At 46.0% G+C, this 16541-nt stretch overlaps 1 protein-coding gene across 1 annotated transcript in view; it reads left to right on the forward strand.

Moving 5' to 3' along the window:
* The window catches only part of MEI1 (meiotic double-stranded break formation protein 1), a 56672-nt gene that overhangs the window by 35335 nt on the left and 4796 nt on the right, over nucleotides 1-16541 (forward strand). The window contains exons 21-27 of the mRNA XM_070790499.1: nucleotides 4650-4815; nucleotides 7596-7700; nucleotides 9649-9759; nucleotides 10043-10203; nucleotides 12409-12490; nucleotides 12684-12859; nucleotides 15972-16053. Coding sequence (XP_070646600.1) covers nucleotides 4650-4815; nucleotides 7596-7700; nucleotides 9649-9759; nucleotides 10043-10203; nucleotides 12409-12490; nucleotides 12684-12859; nucleotides 15972-16053 — 883 coding nt within the window. The remainder of the gene's footprint in view (nucleotides 1-4649; nucleotides 4816-7595; nucleotides 7701-9648; nucleotides 9760-10042; nucleotides 10204-12408; nucleotides 12491-12683; nucleotides 12860-15971; nucleotides 16054-16541) is intronic.

The raw sequence follows: 16541 nt of genomic DNA on the forward strand, positions 1-16541 counted from the left end.
GAGGTGGTGGGAGCTGGGAGCTGGTTTCCTGAGGTCAGGAGGCCCTTGAAGCTGCTTCTACCCAACTCTGGACTTATCACTGTTTCCATGTTAGTAGGAGGTCTTTTCAGCTGGCAGGTGCCTGGTAAATCCATACCCTTTCCTAAGTCTGATGGATGTCTACTCACTGAGAGATATGTGCCCCTCTAGTCCCCAGAGGATATACCTCTGAAATGCTGACCTTTGTCACCATTCCCTCTCACCTCCCTGTCTTAAGTATATTCTGTTAGCAAGGGTTTGATGTCACAGGGGACCCCTGGGGCATGTAGTGGCAGATGTCTGATTGGCAAAGGGACTCAGCCTCTTTTCTGTCATAACTCTCAAGATAATGTTAAACGTGCAACACTCTTCTTTGGGCATACCCAGAATTTTTTTTATCAGGAGTTTATTGCATATTCCAATGATTTTTTTGTGTGAAGTAAGACATTCCTATAATTTCTGTCAGGTTCATCAGTTAGATAAGGAAGCTACTTGTTTGCAGTTTCTCACACACTGGCTTTAATTCCATCTATTTTTCTTTATTATTATAGAGATAACTGCTATAATATATATTTTTTAAAAGTAAATTATTTACACAGTTGACAATTTGTATATAGTGACCAATTAATGTGACTAGTGGCAGATCCCAAACTGCCACTGTGGTTTAGAACCCCTGCCTTCAATGCCAGTTCACTTACTTGCCCCCTGTCCCTTAGTCCTAGAAGAATGACACAGCCCTTTAGAGGAGAGTGGGTGTTCTTTTGATATTCTTATCATCAATAAATATGATTTCCTAATTTTATTGGAGTGACTATGGTGGAAATAACACCTGCATATTGTATATCTCACATCCTTAGTCACCTTCTGTCCATATTCACACTCACACGTACACACCCCCACTCAGACTTAAATCTTCACCCTCTGTCCCTGAGATCTGTCATTTTGTGAAATCTCACATGTGTTGATTTGATAGGGGCCACATTCATGCTTTGGCTCAAATTCTTCCTTGGATAGGAAGAAAAGAGAATAAGGAATGGGTTAAAAATAAACCATTAATGCATAAGGAAAGAAAACAAGATAGGACACAGAGTAGCCATGGACAGAGCTAAGATGCTGGATTTTCTGTGCCAGATAAAGTATTCAGGGTCAGTTCCTCACACATAAGTATTTATAAACCTTTGCTGACCTGTTGAGTTAGGGATCTGAATAGATCTAAGTCTTTCAAAAAAGAAAAAATTCAGATCTTCTGAGGAAGATACTAATCATAGTATCTTATTTTTTTCTTTTTAAACAGATTAAGAAATAGTTTTGGAAAGATTTGCCCAAGGTCACAAGAGCTAAGATTAAAACCTAGGTTTTGATTCCCTATTGTTTTTTCCAGTAAACTGAGCTAAATCTAAGGACAAGAGAGAAACCAGCCCTGACTCAGGGTTTCATCTAATAGGAGAGCTGTTTGTTTGAGCACAGGGAAGAATTAGACCTAGTTCCTGGCCCATGGGCCAGTGAGGGACTCAGATATAACAAACACCTAACAACTGAAAGAAGTCTTCTCTAAGCTTTGGTTTCTTCATGTCTAAAATGGAGATAACATGGGGATAAATGAAAGAATATATAGGAGCACTCGTGGTATGCTGTACACAGTAGACTATCATTCACTGATTCCTGACTGACTCTGAACCAGATAAAGAATCTTAATCTCAGAAAGGCTTATTGAGGGTCTTCCCTTGTAGTCCATTGGTTAAGAATCTGCCTTCCAATGCAAGGGACACAGGTTTGAACCCTGCTTGAGCAACTAAAATCCCACATTCCACCTGACAACTAAGCCACAACAAAGACATGACACAGCCTAATAAATAAACAGTTTTTTAAAAAAGAAGGAAGACTTATTGAATTCTGAAGGTCATATAGCTAACAAAGGTCATGACCATGACCAGAGCCTAAATTAATGAGTTTTTTACTAAATTATATCCTAGAAACATCAGTGTTAAGAAAGAAGAGCAAGGAACAACTTTGTTGTTTGTTCACATGTATAATTCCTACCATTGCTTCCCAGCTTCTAGCTGCAGGAGGGGAATGAGTCTAAAAATATGTGTTGGTACCAATTTCTGTTTCTGATGTGGGTAATTAACAGCTGAAAACAAAGCTGTTAATTGCCACTCTTACCAACGGGTGGTCTTTCACGTGGGTTGTTTGTATGTAAAAAACAGTGATGTCATAGAAGCTCTGTTTGTTCCCTGCTTGGGCCGTGTCCCTCTGGTCAGCCCAGTCCCAGAGAGTTCTGGACGACTCTGGACAGGAGAGGCTTCAGAGGGGGCCATGCTCCACCCAGAGCCTCCTCACTCACCTATAGGGTGGGGTGCACCCTTTCCCCTGGCATTCATCACAGCTGCCAAATATCTAAGTAGCCCCCTTCCTTTGGCACTTTTAACATTCACTAACTTAGGTTTCTAAGAGACCAGCTTTGGCAGTCAGGCAGCCATGTGCTGGTGAAGGAGCAGAACTAGGAAACTAGTTTGGCTGTGGGTCCTGTGACCTTAGACAAATCACACCTCATCTGGCTTCAGCCTCATACTCTATAAAGTAAAAAGGTTGATGGAAATGAACTGAAATTCCCTTTAGCCTTATTCTGAGAGCCTCTCCTTCCAGAGATGTTTTCTGAGTCTCTGTGTGTATGTGTGTGTGCATGCTATGTCCAACTCTTTGCAACCCCATGGACAAGCTCCTCTGTCCGTGGAATTTTCTAGACAGTAATACTGGAGTGGGTTGCCATTTCCTACTCCAGGGGATCTTCCCAACCAAATCCCTACAAGGTAACAAAGATGAAGCCAACCTCATCCCTGCCCTTCCTTAAATCATAGTGGCTATAGAATTTATAATGCCCCTGCTTTCTTGACTGGCAAACTAGTTAATCTGTCCCAGTTTGCTGCTTTGAATAACTGGAGTGACACCTACTAGGAAGAGTTATGAAGATACAGATAATGTATAAACATGTAACTACAGTTTAAACACAGAACAATACCTGACATTATTAGGTCCTGATTGAGTGATTGCTATTGATGTTGTCAATAAAAATTAATCAACAGTCTATCTCAGAAGGAAATGGCAAATTTATTTGAGCCAACCCGAGAATTATAATCTGCTAGACAGTCTTTCAGAAATCTCTGAGGGGAATTCCCTGGCAGTCCAGTGGTTAGGACTCGGCTTCCACTGTAGGGAGCACAGGTTCCATGCCTGGTCCAGGAACTAAGATCTTGAAAACCATGTGGTGTGGCCAAAAAGATAAATTAAGAAAGTAAAATAAAAAGCTCCAAGGACTGTCCTGCCCATAAGAGGTCAAAGCACAGTGATTTAAGTTTTTGAGACAAATGGTTAAATGACATATTATTGATCATTTACACAATTTAAATCTATACATACAAAGGTAGTAGTGGATCACAGGTCATCATGGTCCCTTGCAGAGTTAGGAAGGAAGTTATCCCCTAAAGACTTACGAGTTGTGACCCTTGATGAGATTGAGAAAGAATGTTATCTCCTAAAGAGGTCTGGTTAATTCAGATGCACAATACACACTAAAAGGGGAGGAAGAGGCCCAAGCTAGCAAAGAAAAATTTTATGTTTAAATGTTTCTCATTGTACCATAAAATATGAATTATTTCATCAGTATTATAGTTGTTTCTCTGGCAGCTGTGGGGGTTTTTAGAGAGCCAAGCACAGACACCCCCGTGCTACCCAGTGATCAGCACATCTGGGTTTGTCTGGCCGGTAGCCTGTAATCATGGTTCTGTGTGTCAGGAGCTAGGAGTCTGTGTGTGACACTGGTTTCGTGGCACCCAGCCCCCTCTGCCCTTTCAAAAGGAATTGGCCTGTTTGAGCTGGAAGGTGACAGGAACTCTCAATGGGATAGTCTCTGGTGTAGCTTTTGCTGACTTCCCCTTTAACATATACTTATTAACTCTGAAAGCAAATAAAAAGCAATGTTCTTTCCAGCCTTCTGAAACCAAGGCCTTTACTCCTTGGGGCAGAAATAGCCAGATGCCATGGTGGAGACGGGGCCTGATCTGGTCCTTGCTTCTCTTCCTGTGTCCTGAATCTGTCCTAACCCATCCTGTGCTTGCCCTGTGACATCTCCACCCCCACCCCCTTAGTAGAAAGATCTCTGGGCTTGGGGTTGGGAGTATGTTAGTCACTCAGTCATGTCTGACTCTTTGTGATCCAAGTCCTATCCTTGGGACTGTAGCCTGTCAAGTTCCTCTGTCCATTGGATTCTCCAGGCAATGATACTGAAGTGGGTAGCCATTCCCTTCTCCAGGGGATCTTCCTGACCCAGGGTCTTCTGCATTGTAGGCAGATTCTTTACCATCTGAGCCACCAGGGATTCAAATCCTAATTGTGCCACTTACTAGTTTATGTGGGCTTTGGCACATCACACAATCTCTCTGAGCCTCTGTTTTTTTCCATTTAGGATGGACTTGTTTGACAGGATGATGTATGGTAGGTCCTGAGTAAGTGCTTCCTTCCCCAGGTTCTGTGACAGCATCATTTGGGGCCCTTCTCCAGCCCCTCTTCTTCACTGCTTAACTGTCCCCAACTATAATGCCCTCTGAGCTCTGGCTTCCTTCTCTCCTGCTCAGGACCTCATCTGTTCCAGTCCCATGGACATAGCCCGCAAGGTACTGATCGTCCTGAAGACCTTTCTGAGGAGGAATGAAGATGTCCAAGTGGGCGGTCTCATCCGAGGCCACTTCCTGATGATCCTACAGCATCTGCTGGTGGAGCATGGGTCCTCCCCCTCAGGAGGTCAGCCTGTAGCTGCTGGAGGCACGTTTAGACCTGAGGGAAGGTCATGCAGGAATGGGCATCTCTACTGTGATGAGGTCTGCTCTGGGAGAGAGAATTGGAGTTTTCTCTGCAAAAGAAAAGTCAGGCCAATGGGGCATTAAGCGAGAAATTTTTATCTCCTTCCTCTTGTGGGAGAGTGGGTACTCAACATACTTGTTTGTGTGTGTCTGTGTGTGTGTCTGTGGTTTGAGTGTGCTTATGTTTCATGTCTGCATGGGTGGGTGTGTTTGATGCATGCATGCCTATCCCCACCCTGCGAAGCATGTGCTCAGAGCTATTTGTCACAAGAATGGCAGCCCCTAGTTGGGAAGAAAGAAGCAGTAAATGTTGGGGAGGTGTAGGATGCAGCAACAGCCAGCAGGGGCAAGGGAGGGGGCGGATCTGTGATGGATTGGAGCTCCTGGTGAGATCTAAAAGGATGGTTTCCAAATCCGGAATGGGACTCCCTGGAGTCACAGAAGCTTGGTATTTGGTATAGTGTGAAAGGCTGGGATTAGTCTGTTTTTTTTTTTCCTACTCTTAGAAAGTTGAACTTTTAAATTTTCAAGCAATTAAGAGGAAGTGGGTGGAGAACTATGGCTCATTTGGTTCATTTCTGTTGAGGACGGGGTTTTGGAGGCATGTTTAAGGGGATCTCAGTTCAGTTCAGTTCAGTCGCTCAGTCGTGTCCGACTCTTTGCGACCTCATGAACCACAGCATGCCAGGCCTCCCTGTCTATCACCAACTCCCGGAGTTTACCCAAACTCATGTCCGTTGAGTTGGTGATGCCATCCAACCATCTCATCCTCTGTCATCCCCTTCTCCTCCTGCCCTCAATCTTTCCCAGCATCAGGGTCTTTTCCAATGAGTCAGCTCTTCACATCAGGTGGCCAAAGTACTGGAGTTTCAGCTTCAACATCAGTCCTTCCAGTAAACACCCAGGACTGATCTCCTTTAGGATGGACTGGTTGGATCTCCTTGCAGTCCAAGGGACTCTCAAGAGTCTTCTCCAACACCACAGTTCAAAAGCATCAATTCTTCTGCGCTCAGCTTTCTTTATAGTCCAACTCTTGCATCCATACATGACTATTGGAAAAACCATAGCCTTGACTAGACGGACTTTTGTTGACAAAGTAATTCTCTGCTTTTTAATATACTGTCTAGGTTGGTCATAACTTTCCTTCCAAGGAGTAAGAGTCTTTTAATTTCATGGCTGCAGTCACCATCTGCAGTGATTTTGGAGTCCAAAAAAATAAAGACTGACACTGTTTCCACTGTTTCCCCATCTACTTGCCGTGAAGTGATGGGACCAGATGCCATGATCTTAGTTTTCTGAATGTTGAGCTTTAAGCCAACTTTTTCACTCTCTTCTTTCACTTTCATCAAGAGGCTCTTTAGTTCTTCTTCACTTTCTGCCATAAGATTGGTGTCATCTGCATATATGAGGTTATTGATATTTCTCCCAGCAATCTTGATTCCAGCTTGTGCTTCATCCAGTCTGGCATTTCACATGATATGTATTCTGCATAGAAGTTAAATAAGCAGGGTGACAATATACAGCTTTGACATACTCCTTTTCCTATTTGGAACCAGTCTGTTGTTCATGTCCAGTTCTAACTGTTGCTCCTGACCTGCATACAGTTATCTCAAGAGGCAGGTCAAGTGGTCTGGTATTCCCATCTCTTCCAGAATTTGCCACAGTTTACTGTGATCCACACAGTCAAAAGCTTTGACATAGTCAATAAAGCAGAAATAGATGTTTTTCTGGAACTCTTGCTTTTTCGATGATCCAGTGGTTATTGGCAATTTGATCTCTGGTTCCTCTGCCTTTTCTAAAACCAGCTTGAACATCTGGAAGTTCACGGTTCATGTATTGCTGAAGCCTGGCTTGGAGAATTTTGAACAGTACTTTATTACTGTATGAGATGAGTGCAATTGTGCAGTAGTTTGAGCGTTCTTTGGCATTGCCTTTCTTTGGGATTGGAATGAAAACTGACCTTTTCGAGTCCTGTGGCCACTGCTGAGTTTTCCAAATTTGCTGGCATATTGAGTACAGCACTTTCACAGCATCATCTTTTAGGATTTGAAATAGCTCAACTGGAATTCCATCCCCATCCACTAGCTTTGTTTGTAGTGATGCTTCCTAAGGCCCACTTGACTTCACATTCCAGGATGTCTGGCTCTAGATGAGTGATCACACCATCGTGATTATCTGGGCCGTGAAGATCTTTTTTGTATAGTTCTTCTGTGTATTCTCTTCTCTGTGCCACCTCTTCTTAATATCTTCTGCTAAGGGGATCTGGAGGAGCTGAATCCTTCCTTTTCAGGGAAGGAGAAGCCACAACTAACTGATAATAGTGTTTAAGAATCATGAGAAAAAAAAAAAAAGAATCATGAGATATCTTGGAAACCCATAGTGGAAAGACTTTGAGCCTTGGATTCAGATTTGAGTTCAAGTCCTGGCCCTGCCAGTGGCTGTGGGACCTGGGAGATGTCATTTAGCCTCTCTGGGCCTCAGTTTTCTTAACTATAAAATAGAAATGACAGTCCCTGCTTCCCATGATTTTAAAGAGGATTAAGTGAGATAATGAATTCTCTTACCCAACCCAGAGTTGGCACTCAGTCTGTCAGTTGCCCCTTTTCCAAATAAAGAAGACAGTAAATAGGGGTAAAGCCCAATGAACTATTTACCGCTGGTTGGGTGGTGGTGGTGATCTGTCTGTAAGTTCCCCTGACCAGCTCTCCTTGTTCCTAACAGCCTCTGGGAACTTGCCTTTGCTGTTGAACCTCCTCTCCTTAGTGCAGCTGAGGAACGAGTCAGAGCAAGAACTGGACAGCATGGCCATGAAGCTGCTTCACCAAGGTGCTCTGGTTGCTTGGAACAGTGCCTGAGGGCCCAGGGCTGGGTGGGCTGTGGGTCGGCCCTCATAGCACTGGCCTTGCTCCTTTCTTCCACCCTTTCACCTTTTGGAAGAAGCTGGTGGGTCAGTCTATTCCTGTGGGCTTCTCTCTCTTTTTTTGAGTAAGAAGGTTTATTGCAGGGCCATGCAAGAATGGGGACTCATGCCCCCCACAACCCCAGACTCCCCGAAGGATTTCAACATAGCATTTTTAAAGGCAACGTGAGGGAGGAGGGTTGCAGGGTATGTAATCAACTAACGCACAGTCCTCTGACTGGTTGATTGCCTATGGGCTTCTTGATAAAGGACCTTCCAGATCTTCTGCTCGTTCTCTGGGAATGTTAGGAAAACAAAAACCAAAACAAATCACTGCGACAAGCTCCAGAATCAAGAAGGCCTGATTTTGTTCTCAGCTTAGTCACTAGGTATGCAACCTTGGGCAACCTCTAGCCTTTGTGAGCCTTTGGTTCCTCAGAAGTAAGACAACAGTGTGTACTGATTTAGGGTTGATGTAAGAAGTAACTTTAAATGTAGAATGCCACAAGGTGCTTGACACAGAGTAGGCCTTCAGTGGGTACTGTCTGTGTATCCTTCATTTTTCCTGGCACAAGCTCTGTTCTCCACCTCACCCTGCAGCTGACTCAGGATCTAATGATCCAGTTCACAGATCTCTAGGCCTTTTTTCTCCCCATACCCCAAAGCTTATTAGGATCTTTTATTGCTCGCTGATGCAGCCACCAGTTCATAGGCAGCACCCTCAGGAAGATTTGTTGAGGAAAACTTGAAATTATTAGGAAAAATGATGTGTCTCCAGTCCCTGTGGAGTGTCGTGTCCTCTGGCCACAGGGTAGTATGGTTTTCCCCTGCCTGGAGCCCAGATCTCCTCATGAGAAGATCAGTGTCCAGCCTGGCCTGGTGCTGGTCATTGCCTGCCTGTCTTATCAGGCGGCACTCAGCCAGGAGGGAGGTTTGTGTGTGACAAAAACAGCTGTCAAAAGGGCCTCTAATAGGAAGACATAACAGACTGAAACATATATGTGAAATGAGTATATATTTACATATAACCCTTGAATAGTTTTATTTGAGAGCATTGAGAGTAGAAGACTGTGGTTCAAGGGTGGGGCTATGGTTGGGAGGGGCCTGGTTGTCTGGTTGATCATGAGCCATGTAAAGTCAAGTGTGATATGGCTGCCAAAAAAGTGAATGGAGACTTAGGTAGGTTTATATCTAGGATGGTGGGGGCAGGGGAGCAACGTCTGGTAATTCCCAGGAGGAAAGGGTTGTGCTCTGTAGATGTCTACCCCACAGTGTTGTAACCACTCTGATGAGGCAGGCGGAGTAGAGGAGGCATTTAACCTTGCTTTGAGAGATTAAGGGAGAATTCATGAGGGAGGTGAACTTTGAGCTGAATCTTGATTGCTGAATCGGAGGAAAGGTGTTAGCTAGATGGAGGTGGTATGAGAGAGAGAATGTGGCAAGTTTAGGGAACTGCACATCGATAGCTACAGACCTCCCCTGGGAAGGTGGTGAGTGCCTGTTGCTGGAAGAATTCAGAGACTTGATCGTCTTTCTGCTGATGGTGGCAAGTTGGCCTACATAACCTCTGCAGACTCTGCAACCTGGAGTCTGGTTGGCACAAGTGCTGTCAGAGGCTGCCTTTTGACTTCCTAAACTTGTGCAGTCTATTCGTACATGCACCTGGGGGTGCTTGCCTGATGTTTGTTCTGATGGAGAGTGTGAACATGTCTTTGGGTTTGTCACTGCTTCTTTCCATTGGCAGTAACATCAGGGACACTTGGTTTGTTCTTGATCCCCAAGACTGACATCTGAAATTAGCCGGTTGAGGGGCATTAGCTGTAAGAAGTGTGAGTGCTAAGCACTGGGGCTCCCGAGGACTCTGATCTCTTGCAGTGAGCAAGCTGTGTGGGACATGCAGCCCCGCTGACTCGGACATCCTTCAGCCCTCCTTCAACTTCCTGTACTGCAGCCTTCACCAGACCACACTGGGCAGTCAGAGAAGAGGTACTGGGGCCCGAGCTGGCAGAGTGAAGAGGAAGGGAGGGTGCTGGGCAGTGCCTGTGGCTCTTGCTGCCCTGTTCTTCCATCTTAAAAAAAATAAATAAAGGTGTGTGTGGCTGGAACGAATGGTCATAAGGTCCTTTCTGGTTCTGATAACCTTTGCTTCCAAAACGAAGCTCGGACCCTTAGAGCCTCCCAGGTGACCCTTTTGTTCATTCACAGAGCATATGTGGAGCACCTTCTGGGTACTAATTGAGCACTACCTGCTCTTCCCAACCCTCTGCAGCCGCTGCAGTGCTTCTGAGCAGCACGGCCCTGATAGAGCTTCTGGAGAAGATGCTGGCGCTAACCTGGGCTGAGGAGGGCTCTCCCAGGACCGGGCTCCTCTGCTCCGCCTGGCTGCTCACTGCCTCCTTCTCTGCCCAGCAGCACAAAGGCAGTCTTCAGGTTAGTTTCTAACCCCTGTAGCTTTGGGTCATGGGTGTCACTCAAAGGAACGATGAAGATCTGAGTTCTGGTCTCAGCTCTGTGGCTTATTACCTATGTAACCTTAGTAAAGTATTTACCTCTTTGAGCTTCAGTTTCCTTGCCTACAAAACAGGAGAGTAACATGCAAGCCTGTTGTCAGGTTGATTTACATTGATCCATTTAGCACACGTGGATCACCTACATGCCAGGCAGTACTTTAGGAACAGAGGAATAAAAAATGAATACAGTATACACCCCACACTTGGGGAACTTGTGTTGTAATCTTTAAGCAAAGCCTTGAAAGGTAAGTATTTTGTGCCAGGCAAAGGGGAGAGCATGCTAGGCAAAGAGAATGAGATGAGCACAGGCCTGAAGCTGTGCAAGTTTAAGACATGATTTATGTATTTGAAGAGTGGTGAGCTATCGCATTGCAGGGTGTAGGGAGTGGACTGTCCAGCTGAACGGGAAGGCAGAATCCAGCCCGTGATCTTGAAGTGGTAGGTGGTAAGCTGTGACGTGCCATACACATGGGAGCTGTCACGTGACTGTTGGAGAAGGCGATGAGGGAGTGGCGGCGCCATGGACTTACCCACAGCACCTCCTTTCCTCTCAGCTCCTCCCCCTTGTATGACCTTGGCATCCTTGTGCCCTGCATGGGCTCCTCTGTGGGCTGCCCCACTTTTGAGTGTTTACCCTAAGGCTGGCTACTCCTGGTGGATGTAAACCATTGCCTAGCCCTTGAGGTACCCTCACTGTGCCCAGTTCTGTGCCAACCTGATGCCAGGCAAACACTCACTGGTATAGAATTGAAGTGAGTCTTAAAATTTTGGCTTCTAGACTTTCAGTAAACTGGCAGATCTACAGTATAGCAGATCCTCAGGTAGTTTCCAGTGGGGTCAACTTGGGATAGGAACCTCTCCTGCTTTTCTCTGTTGGGCCCACACCTGCCCCTGCAGTCACCTGCCTGGATGGAAGCCTGCACCATGTCATCAGTTCTCCCCTGGCCCTCAGCTCACACCCAGCCAATCACCTAACTGCCTCTCCTCCAAGTCCTCCCCTCTGCCCTCGTTCAGGCCTGATCATTTATCCTCACCACCAAGGTGGCCTGTTGACAATCTGCTGGCCCCAGCCTCTCCGTCCCCCTGCCTCTCTATCCCCACGGCACTGTATATCCACTCTTGCCCTCTGGCCACTCTCCTTCAGCACCTTTCTGTTCTCTTTGTGGCTGCTGAGACCCTTCCTACTAGGCCCCTCTGCAGCCTTACTTCCTGTCATTCTGCCCTCCTCTTCAGAGCACGTGCTTGCTCTTTTCCCAGTTCACTGTGCTCTTTCACATCTCCATACCTTGTTTTGTTTGATTCTGGTTGATTTTTAGTAGCTGTTATTTTTTGGACGGCTTTAGATTTACCAAAAAATTGAGCAGATAGCACAGAACTTGCACACAGCTTCCTCTACTAACAGATTAGTATGGCATCTCAATATCTTTATACAAGTTGGTTCTTCTGCCTAGAACCTGCCAATTCCACCAGCCAACAAGCATTTTTGAGGAATTGCTTTGTGGAAAACTGTGATAGATCCAAGTGGAGGAGAAGCTGCCTGAAGGCAGCTCATGTTCTGGGTAAGGAGAGCAGAGCACACTCACAGCTTTGAGCCTGTTGCCTAAACTAACCCCTCAGTTTGGTCACTGCTTTGATGTCAAAGAGTTCATTCACAGCGCTGATCCTCAGCTGTTCTTCACAATGGCTCTGGCAGGAGTGAAAGCAGGTGGTACTGTTCTTGTTTCACAGGTGAAGGACGTAAGACAGGCTGAGAGAGGTTCAGGGCAGTGACTTGTCCACAGCCGTGGCAGGTGGCAGAGCCAGGATTTTGAATCTGGGCCATCTGACTCCAGGTCTGAGTTAGGTGGATGGTGGGCTGAGATAGAGATGGACCTACAGATAATGCCAGGATCAGTTCCTCCCTGGTGCAGATGCTTTCTGAGGATGGGGGAAATTTGGGAGAAGCAGAGTTCTCCAGGTCTGGGCTTGATTTTCCTCCTCAAGCTCCTAAATCCAGGTGAGGTTCACAAGACCCTATGTGGCCTTTTCTGTCCTTCTGGGTATGTGTATGAGATATTGTGGCAGGTTATTTTCTCCCCAGGCTCCCAGAAAGTGGGGGTTATGCCTTTACCCCATGCTCTGCCAGGTTCATCAGACATTGTCCGTGGAACTGGACCAAGTACTGAAGGCCCTCAGCGTCCCGAAGAAAAAGGCTGCACTGCTGTCAGGTGTGGGGCCAAGGGCCTCCAGCAGGGAGAAGAAAAACCTTTCCCCTATATCCTGAGATGGGACCACCCTGCCCCCCAGACCAGCCTGTGGTCACCCCACTATATCTCCATGGTCTTCCCCCTGTAACAGAGCTGGGCACAGGGAGGTGGGGAATGAGACAGGAACTGGGTGTAAGGAGTTTCCTACTTTCAGCTGCCATCTTACGCTTCCTGCGGACAGCCCTGCAACAAAACTTCTCCTCTGCCCTGGTTGCCCTACGGCCCTCAGGGGCCCAGTCACCGCCAGCCCCTGAGGACACTGTCCTAGCTCCACTGGGAACATCACAAGTGCTGTCCCTGGTCATCGGACTGCAGAACCTCCTGGTGCAGGTAAGGCCCTTGTCAAATGGGACCCTGGCAGTGGAGCCTGCTTCTCCCAGGATGACGGCAGGAAGGGGTAACTGCCTGTCAAGATCCTGGTATTCCCACCAAGGCCTGGAGAGTAGATTGATTGGTTTTAAAGTTACAGTGACAGAAACAAAACTCAAAATTGTCTCATAACTGAGAAGTCCAGGGGCCAAAACTGGCTTTAGGCACATCTGGGATCCCAGAGGCTCAGACAGTATCATCAGAGCTCTATCTCTGTGTCTCCTGGCTCTGCATTTCTCTCAGCTTTCTTCTCATGGGATGGCAGGATAACCTAGAGCAGCTCTTGGCCTATATCCTTCTGGCAGAAAGAAAGTTTCTCTTTCTCAGTAGCCCCCAGAATTGAGTCTCATGAGCCTGGCTTGGTAATGTGCTAGTCACTCTGCTTGAAACATGGGGTGCTCTGATTGGCCTGGCTTGTGCCTGTCCTGTGGAGAAGGCAGTGGCACCCCACTCCAGTACTCTTGCCTGGAAAATCCCATGGACGGAGGAACCTGGGGGGCTGCAGTCCACGGGGTCGCTGAGGGTCAGACACGACTGAGCGACTTCACTTTCAGTTTTCACTCTCATGCATTGGAGAAGGAAATGGCAACCCACTCCAGTGTTCTTGCCTGGAGAATCCCAGGGACGGGGGAGCCTGGTGGGCTGCTGTCTATGGGGTTGCACAGAGTCGGACACGACTGAAGTGACTTAGCAGCAGTGCCTCTCCTGAAGGATGGTGCATATGGTCAGCTCTCCGTAACTTACATGGACTGAACATAAGAGAGGAGTGTTTCTGCAAAATAAAATTGTTCTCAGAAGAAGGAGGAATGGATCCTGGACAAGCAAAAACTGGCCAATATTGAGTACCTGGGAAAAAGTTGGAAGTGCCCAACTCTTAACTGGTTAAGAGTTAAATTTTGATTGGAGAAGGAGAAAGGACACAAGGCCTAGACTTAGGGGTTGTTAGGGAGAATGTATCCCCTGTTATGCATTTCATTAAGATATTCACCACTTTTTTGTGCTAACTCAGTGCTTAGCACTCGTTAGATACTCTGTACCCATATCTCATCAAACCCTTTTAGCAACCCAAGGAATCTTTTTATCCCCACTTAGCAAAAGTAAGTAACCTTGGCCAGGATCCTGCAGATGGTAAGTAGCCAAGCAAGTATTCAAACCCAGATCTGCCTCATAACTTAACCTCCAGGTTGCTGTGTTCCAAAGGACAGCATGAGAAGAACATAGGATTTTTTTTGTTGGTGTATTACATTAAAAAAAATCAGTCTTATTGAGATATAACTTACATGTAGTAAAATTCACTGATTTAAGTGTAATTAGATGAGTTTTGACAAATCTATACAGTTCTGTGAAGACCACCACAATCATGGTATAGGTTTCCAGCACCACAGAAAGCTCCCGTGTATTGCTCTGTAGTCAGTCCCCTCCCCATCCCCGACCCTGGGCAAACACTGATCTGCTCTGCTTTCTGGCACTACAGTTGTACCATTTCTAGAATTCCATGTAAATGAAATCATACATTATGTTGCCTTGTGTGTCTGTCGGCTTCAACTTAGCTTAATGCTTTTGAAATTCATTCATACTGTTGTATCAGTACATCATTTCTATATATTGGTGAGTAGCGGCCTAATATGTGGCTATACCACAATTTGTTTATCCATTTACCTACTGCTTCCCTAGTGGCTCATATGGTAGAGTCTGGCTGCAATGTGGGCGACCTGGGCTCGATCTCTGGGTCGGGAAGATCCCCTGGAGAAGGAAATAGCAACCTACTTCAGTATTCTTGCCTGGAAAATTCCATGGATGGAGGAGCCTAGCGGGCTGCAGTCCACGGGGCCACAAAGAGTTGGACATGACTGAGCAACTTACACCACTGATACCTATTTGGGACTTCCAGACTTTTGGTTGTTATGAATAAAGACTGAAGTACAAGTCTTTGTGTGAATATCCATTTTTACTTCTCTTGGGTAAAATACCTAGGAGTGGGATTGCTGGGTCAAATGACATATTAGTTTTCTGTTGCTGTGTATCTACACACCACAAACGTAATTGCTTAACACAGCACGCACTTGTTATCTGACAATTCTTTATGTTGGAAGTCTGGGTGGGCTTAACCAGGTTCTTCACTTAAGAGTCTCACAAGGCTGAAATCAAGTTATTGCTCAGGCTGGGTGCTTATCTGGGAGATCAAGGAAAGAAACACTTCTTTCTCAGTTTGGTGTGGGGGGTGCTCTTTCATCTCTTTAAGGTTGCCCCTATTCTGTCTTACATGGCCCCTCTATCCTCTAACCAGCCAATGCATGTTGAGTCCTTCTCACACTTCCAGTCTCTCTGGTTCTTCTGCCACTAGCCAAAGAAAACTCTGCTTTTAGAGAACTGGTGTGATCAGATTGGACCAACCCAAACAATCTCCCTTTTGCCATATAATGTAACCTAATCACAGGAGTAACATCTGGGAGCAAGGTCATGGGACCATCTTAAAATTCTGCCTACAACATATGGTAAGTGTATGTCTATAAGAAACCATCAAACTATTTTCCAAAGTGGCTGCACCATTTCGCCTTCCCATCAGGGGTGCACGAGAATTCTAGTTGCTTCACATTTTTGCTAATACTTAGTATTTATTGTCAGTCACAATTAGCTATTGGTGAGCATGTGGTGTTATCTCAAGGTGATTTTAATTTGCATTTCCTTAATGACTAGTGATAATAAGGTCTTTTCATGTGCTTATTAGAGCATAAAATTTTGTTTGGTAAAAGGTTCTGCTTTAAGAAAAAACCTACCAGCGCTGACTTAGATAAACTGCAGGGCTCTTACAGCATCTGTAATTTGTGAATTGCTTGAGGGGCCCCAGGGCCCACTCTTTTCTTTAACAAAACAGTCTGTCAAACGTTGGTAAATCATCAGTATACACACTGTGATGTGTGTGTGAGTGAGAGGTGAAACCAACAAACGTCTTGATTTTCTACAGAGCCACATCCCCAATCTGAAATCCAGTTGTTTTGAAAACCAAATGTTTTTTCTGGGTTGGCAGCGAAATCTGATGTGTATGTCTTCGGGTTTTGTTGTTTCTTTGCAGAAGGACCCTCTGTTGTCCCACGCCTGTGTTGGCTGCCTGGAGGCCTTGCTTGACTATGTGCATGCCCGGAGCCCAGACGTTGGTACAAACCCTCCCCCTTCTCTGATGTTCCCATGGGGGTGGTTGGAGGGAGCCAGCACCTGCCGTGACACCCTCCCACCCCAAACTCCCATTCCCTGTTCTGTGATTCACACTCTTCATTTTTTTTGGCTTGCGAGATGTCAATTCCCCAACCAGGGATTGAACCTGAGTCATGGCAGTGAAAGCCCAGAATCCTAACCACCAGGCCACCAGGGAGCGCCGTGATTCACATTCATCTTGTTTAATTCTTTTTAAAAATACTGCAAGGGCACTGCTATGTCCATCATACAGATGAGGACACAGGTTCAGGGATGTCAAGCAACTTTCCCCACATAGCTCTTGCATGGCAGAGCTCCTCCCATATATAATGGGATATATGGTCTCCCTGTGCCAGGCAGCATGGGTGCATGGAAACCCAGGAAAAAAAGAAACCCCTGGAGTCAGCTTGTCCAATGCCTTGCCTCTAGTGGAGCAGCCCATTTTTGAGCC

The sequence above is a fragment of the Bos indicus genome, chromosome 5 (genome assembly GCF_029378745.1).
Source record: "Bos indicus isolate NIAB-ARS_2022 breed Sahiwal x Tharparkar chromosome 5, NIAB-ARS_B.indTharparkar_mat_pri_1.0, whole genome shotgun sequence".
Lineage (NCBI taxonomy): Eukaryota > Metazoa > Chordata > Mammalia > Artiodactyla > Bovidae > Bos > Bos indicus.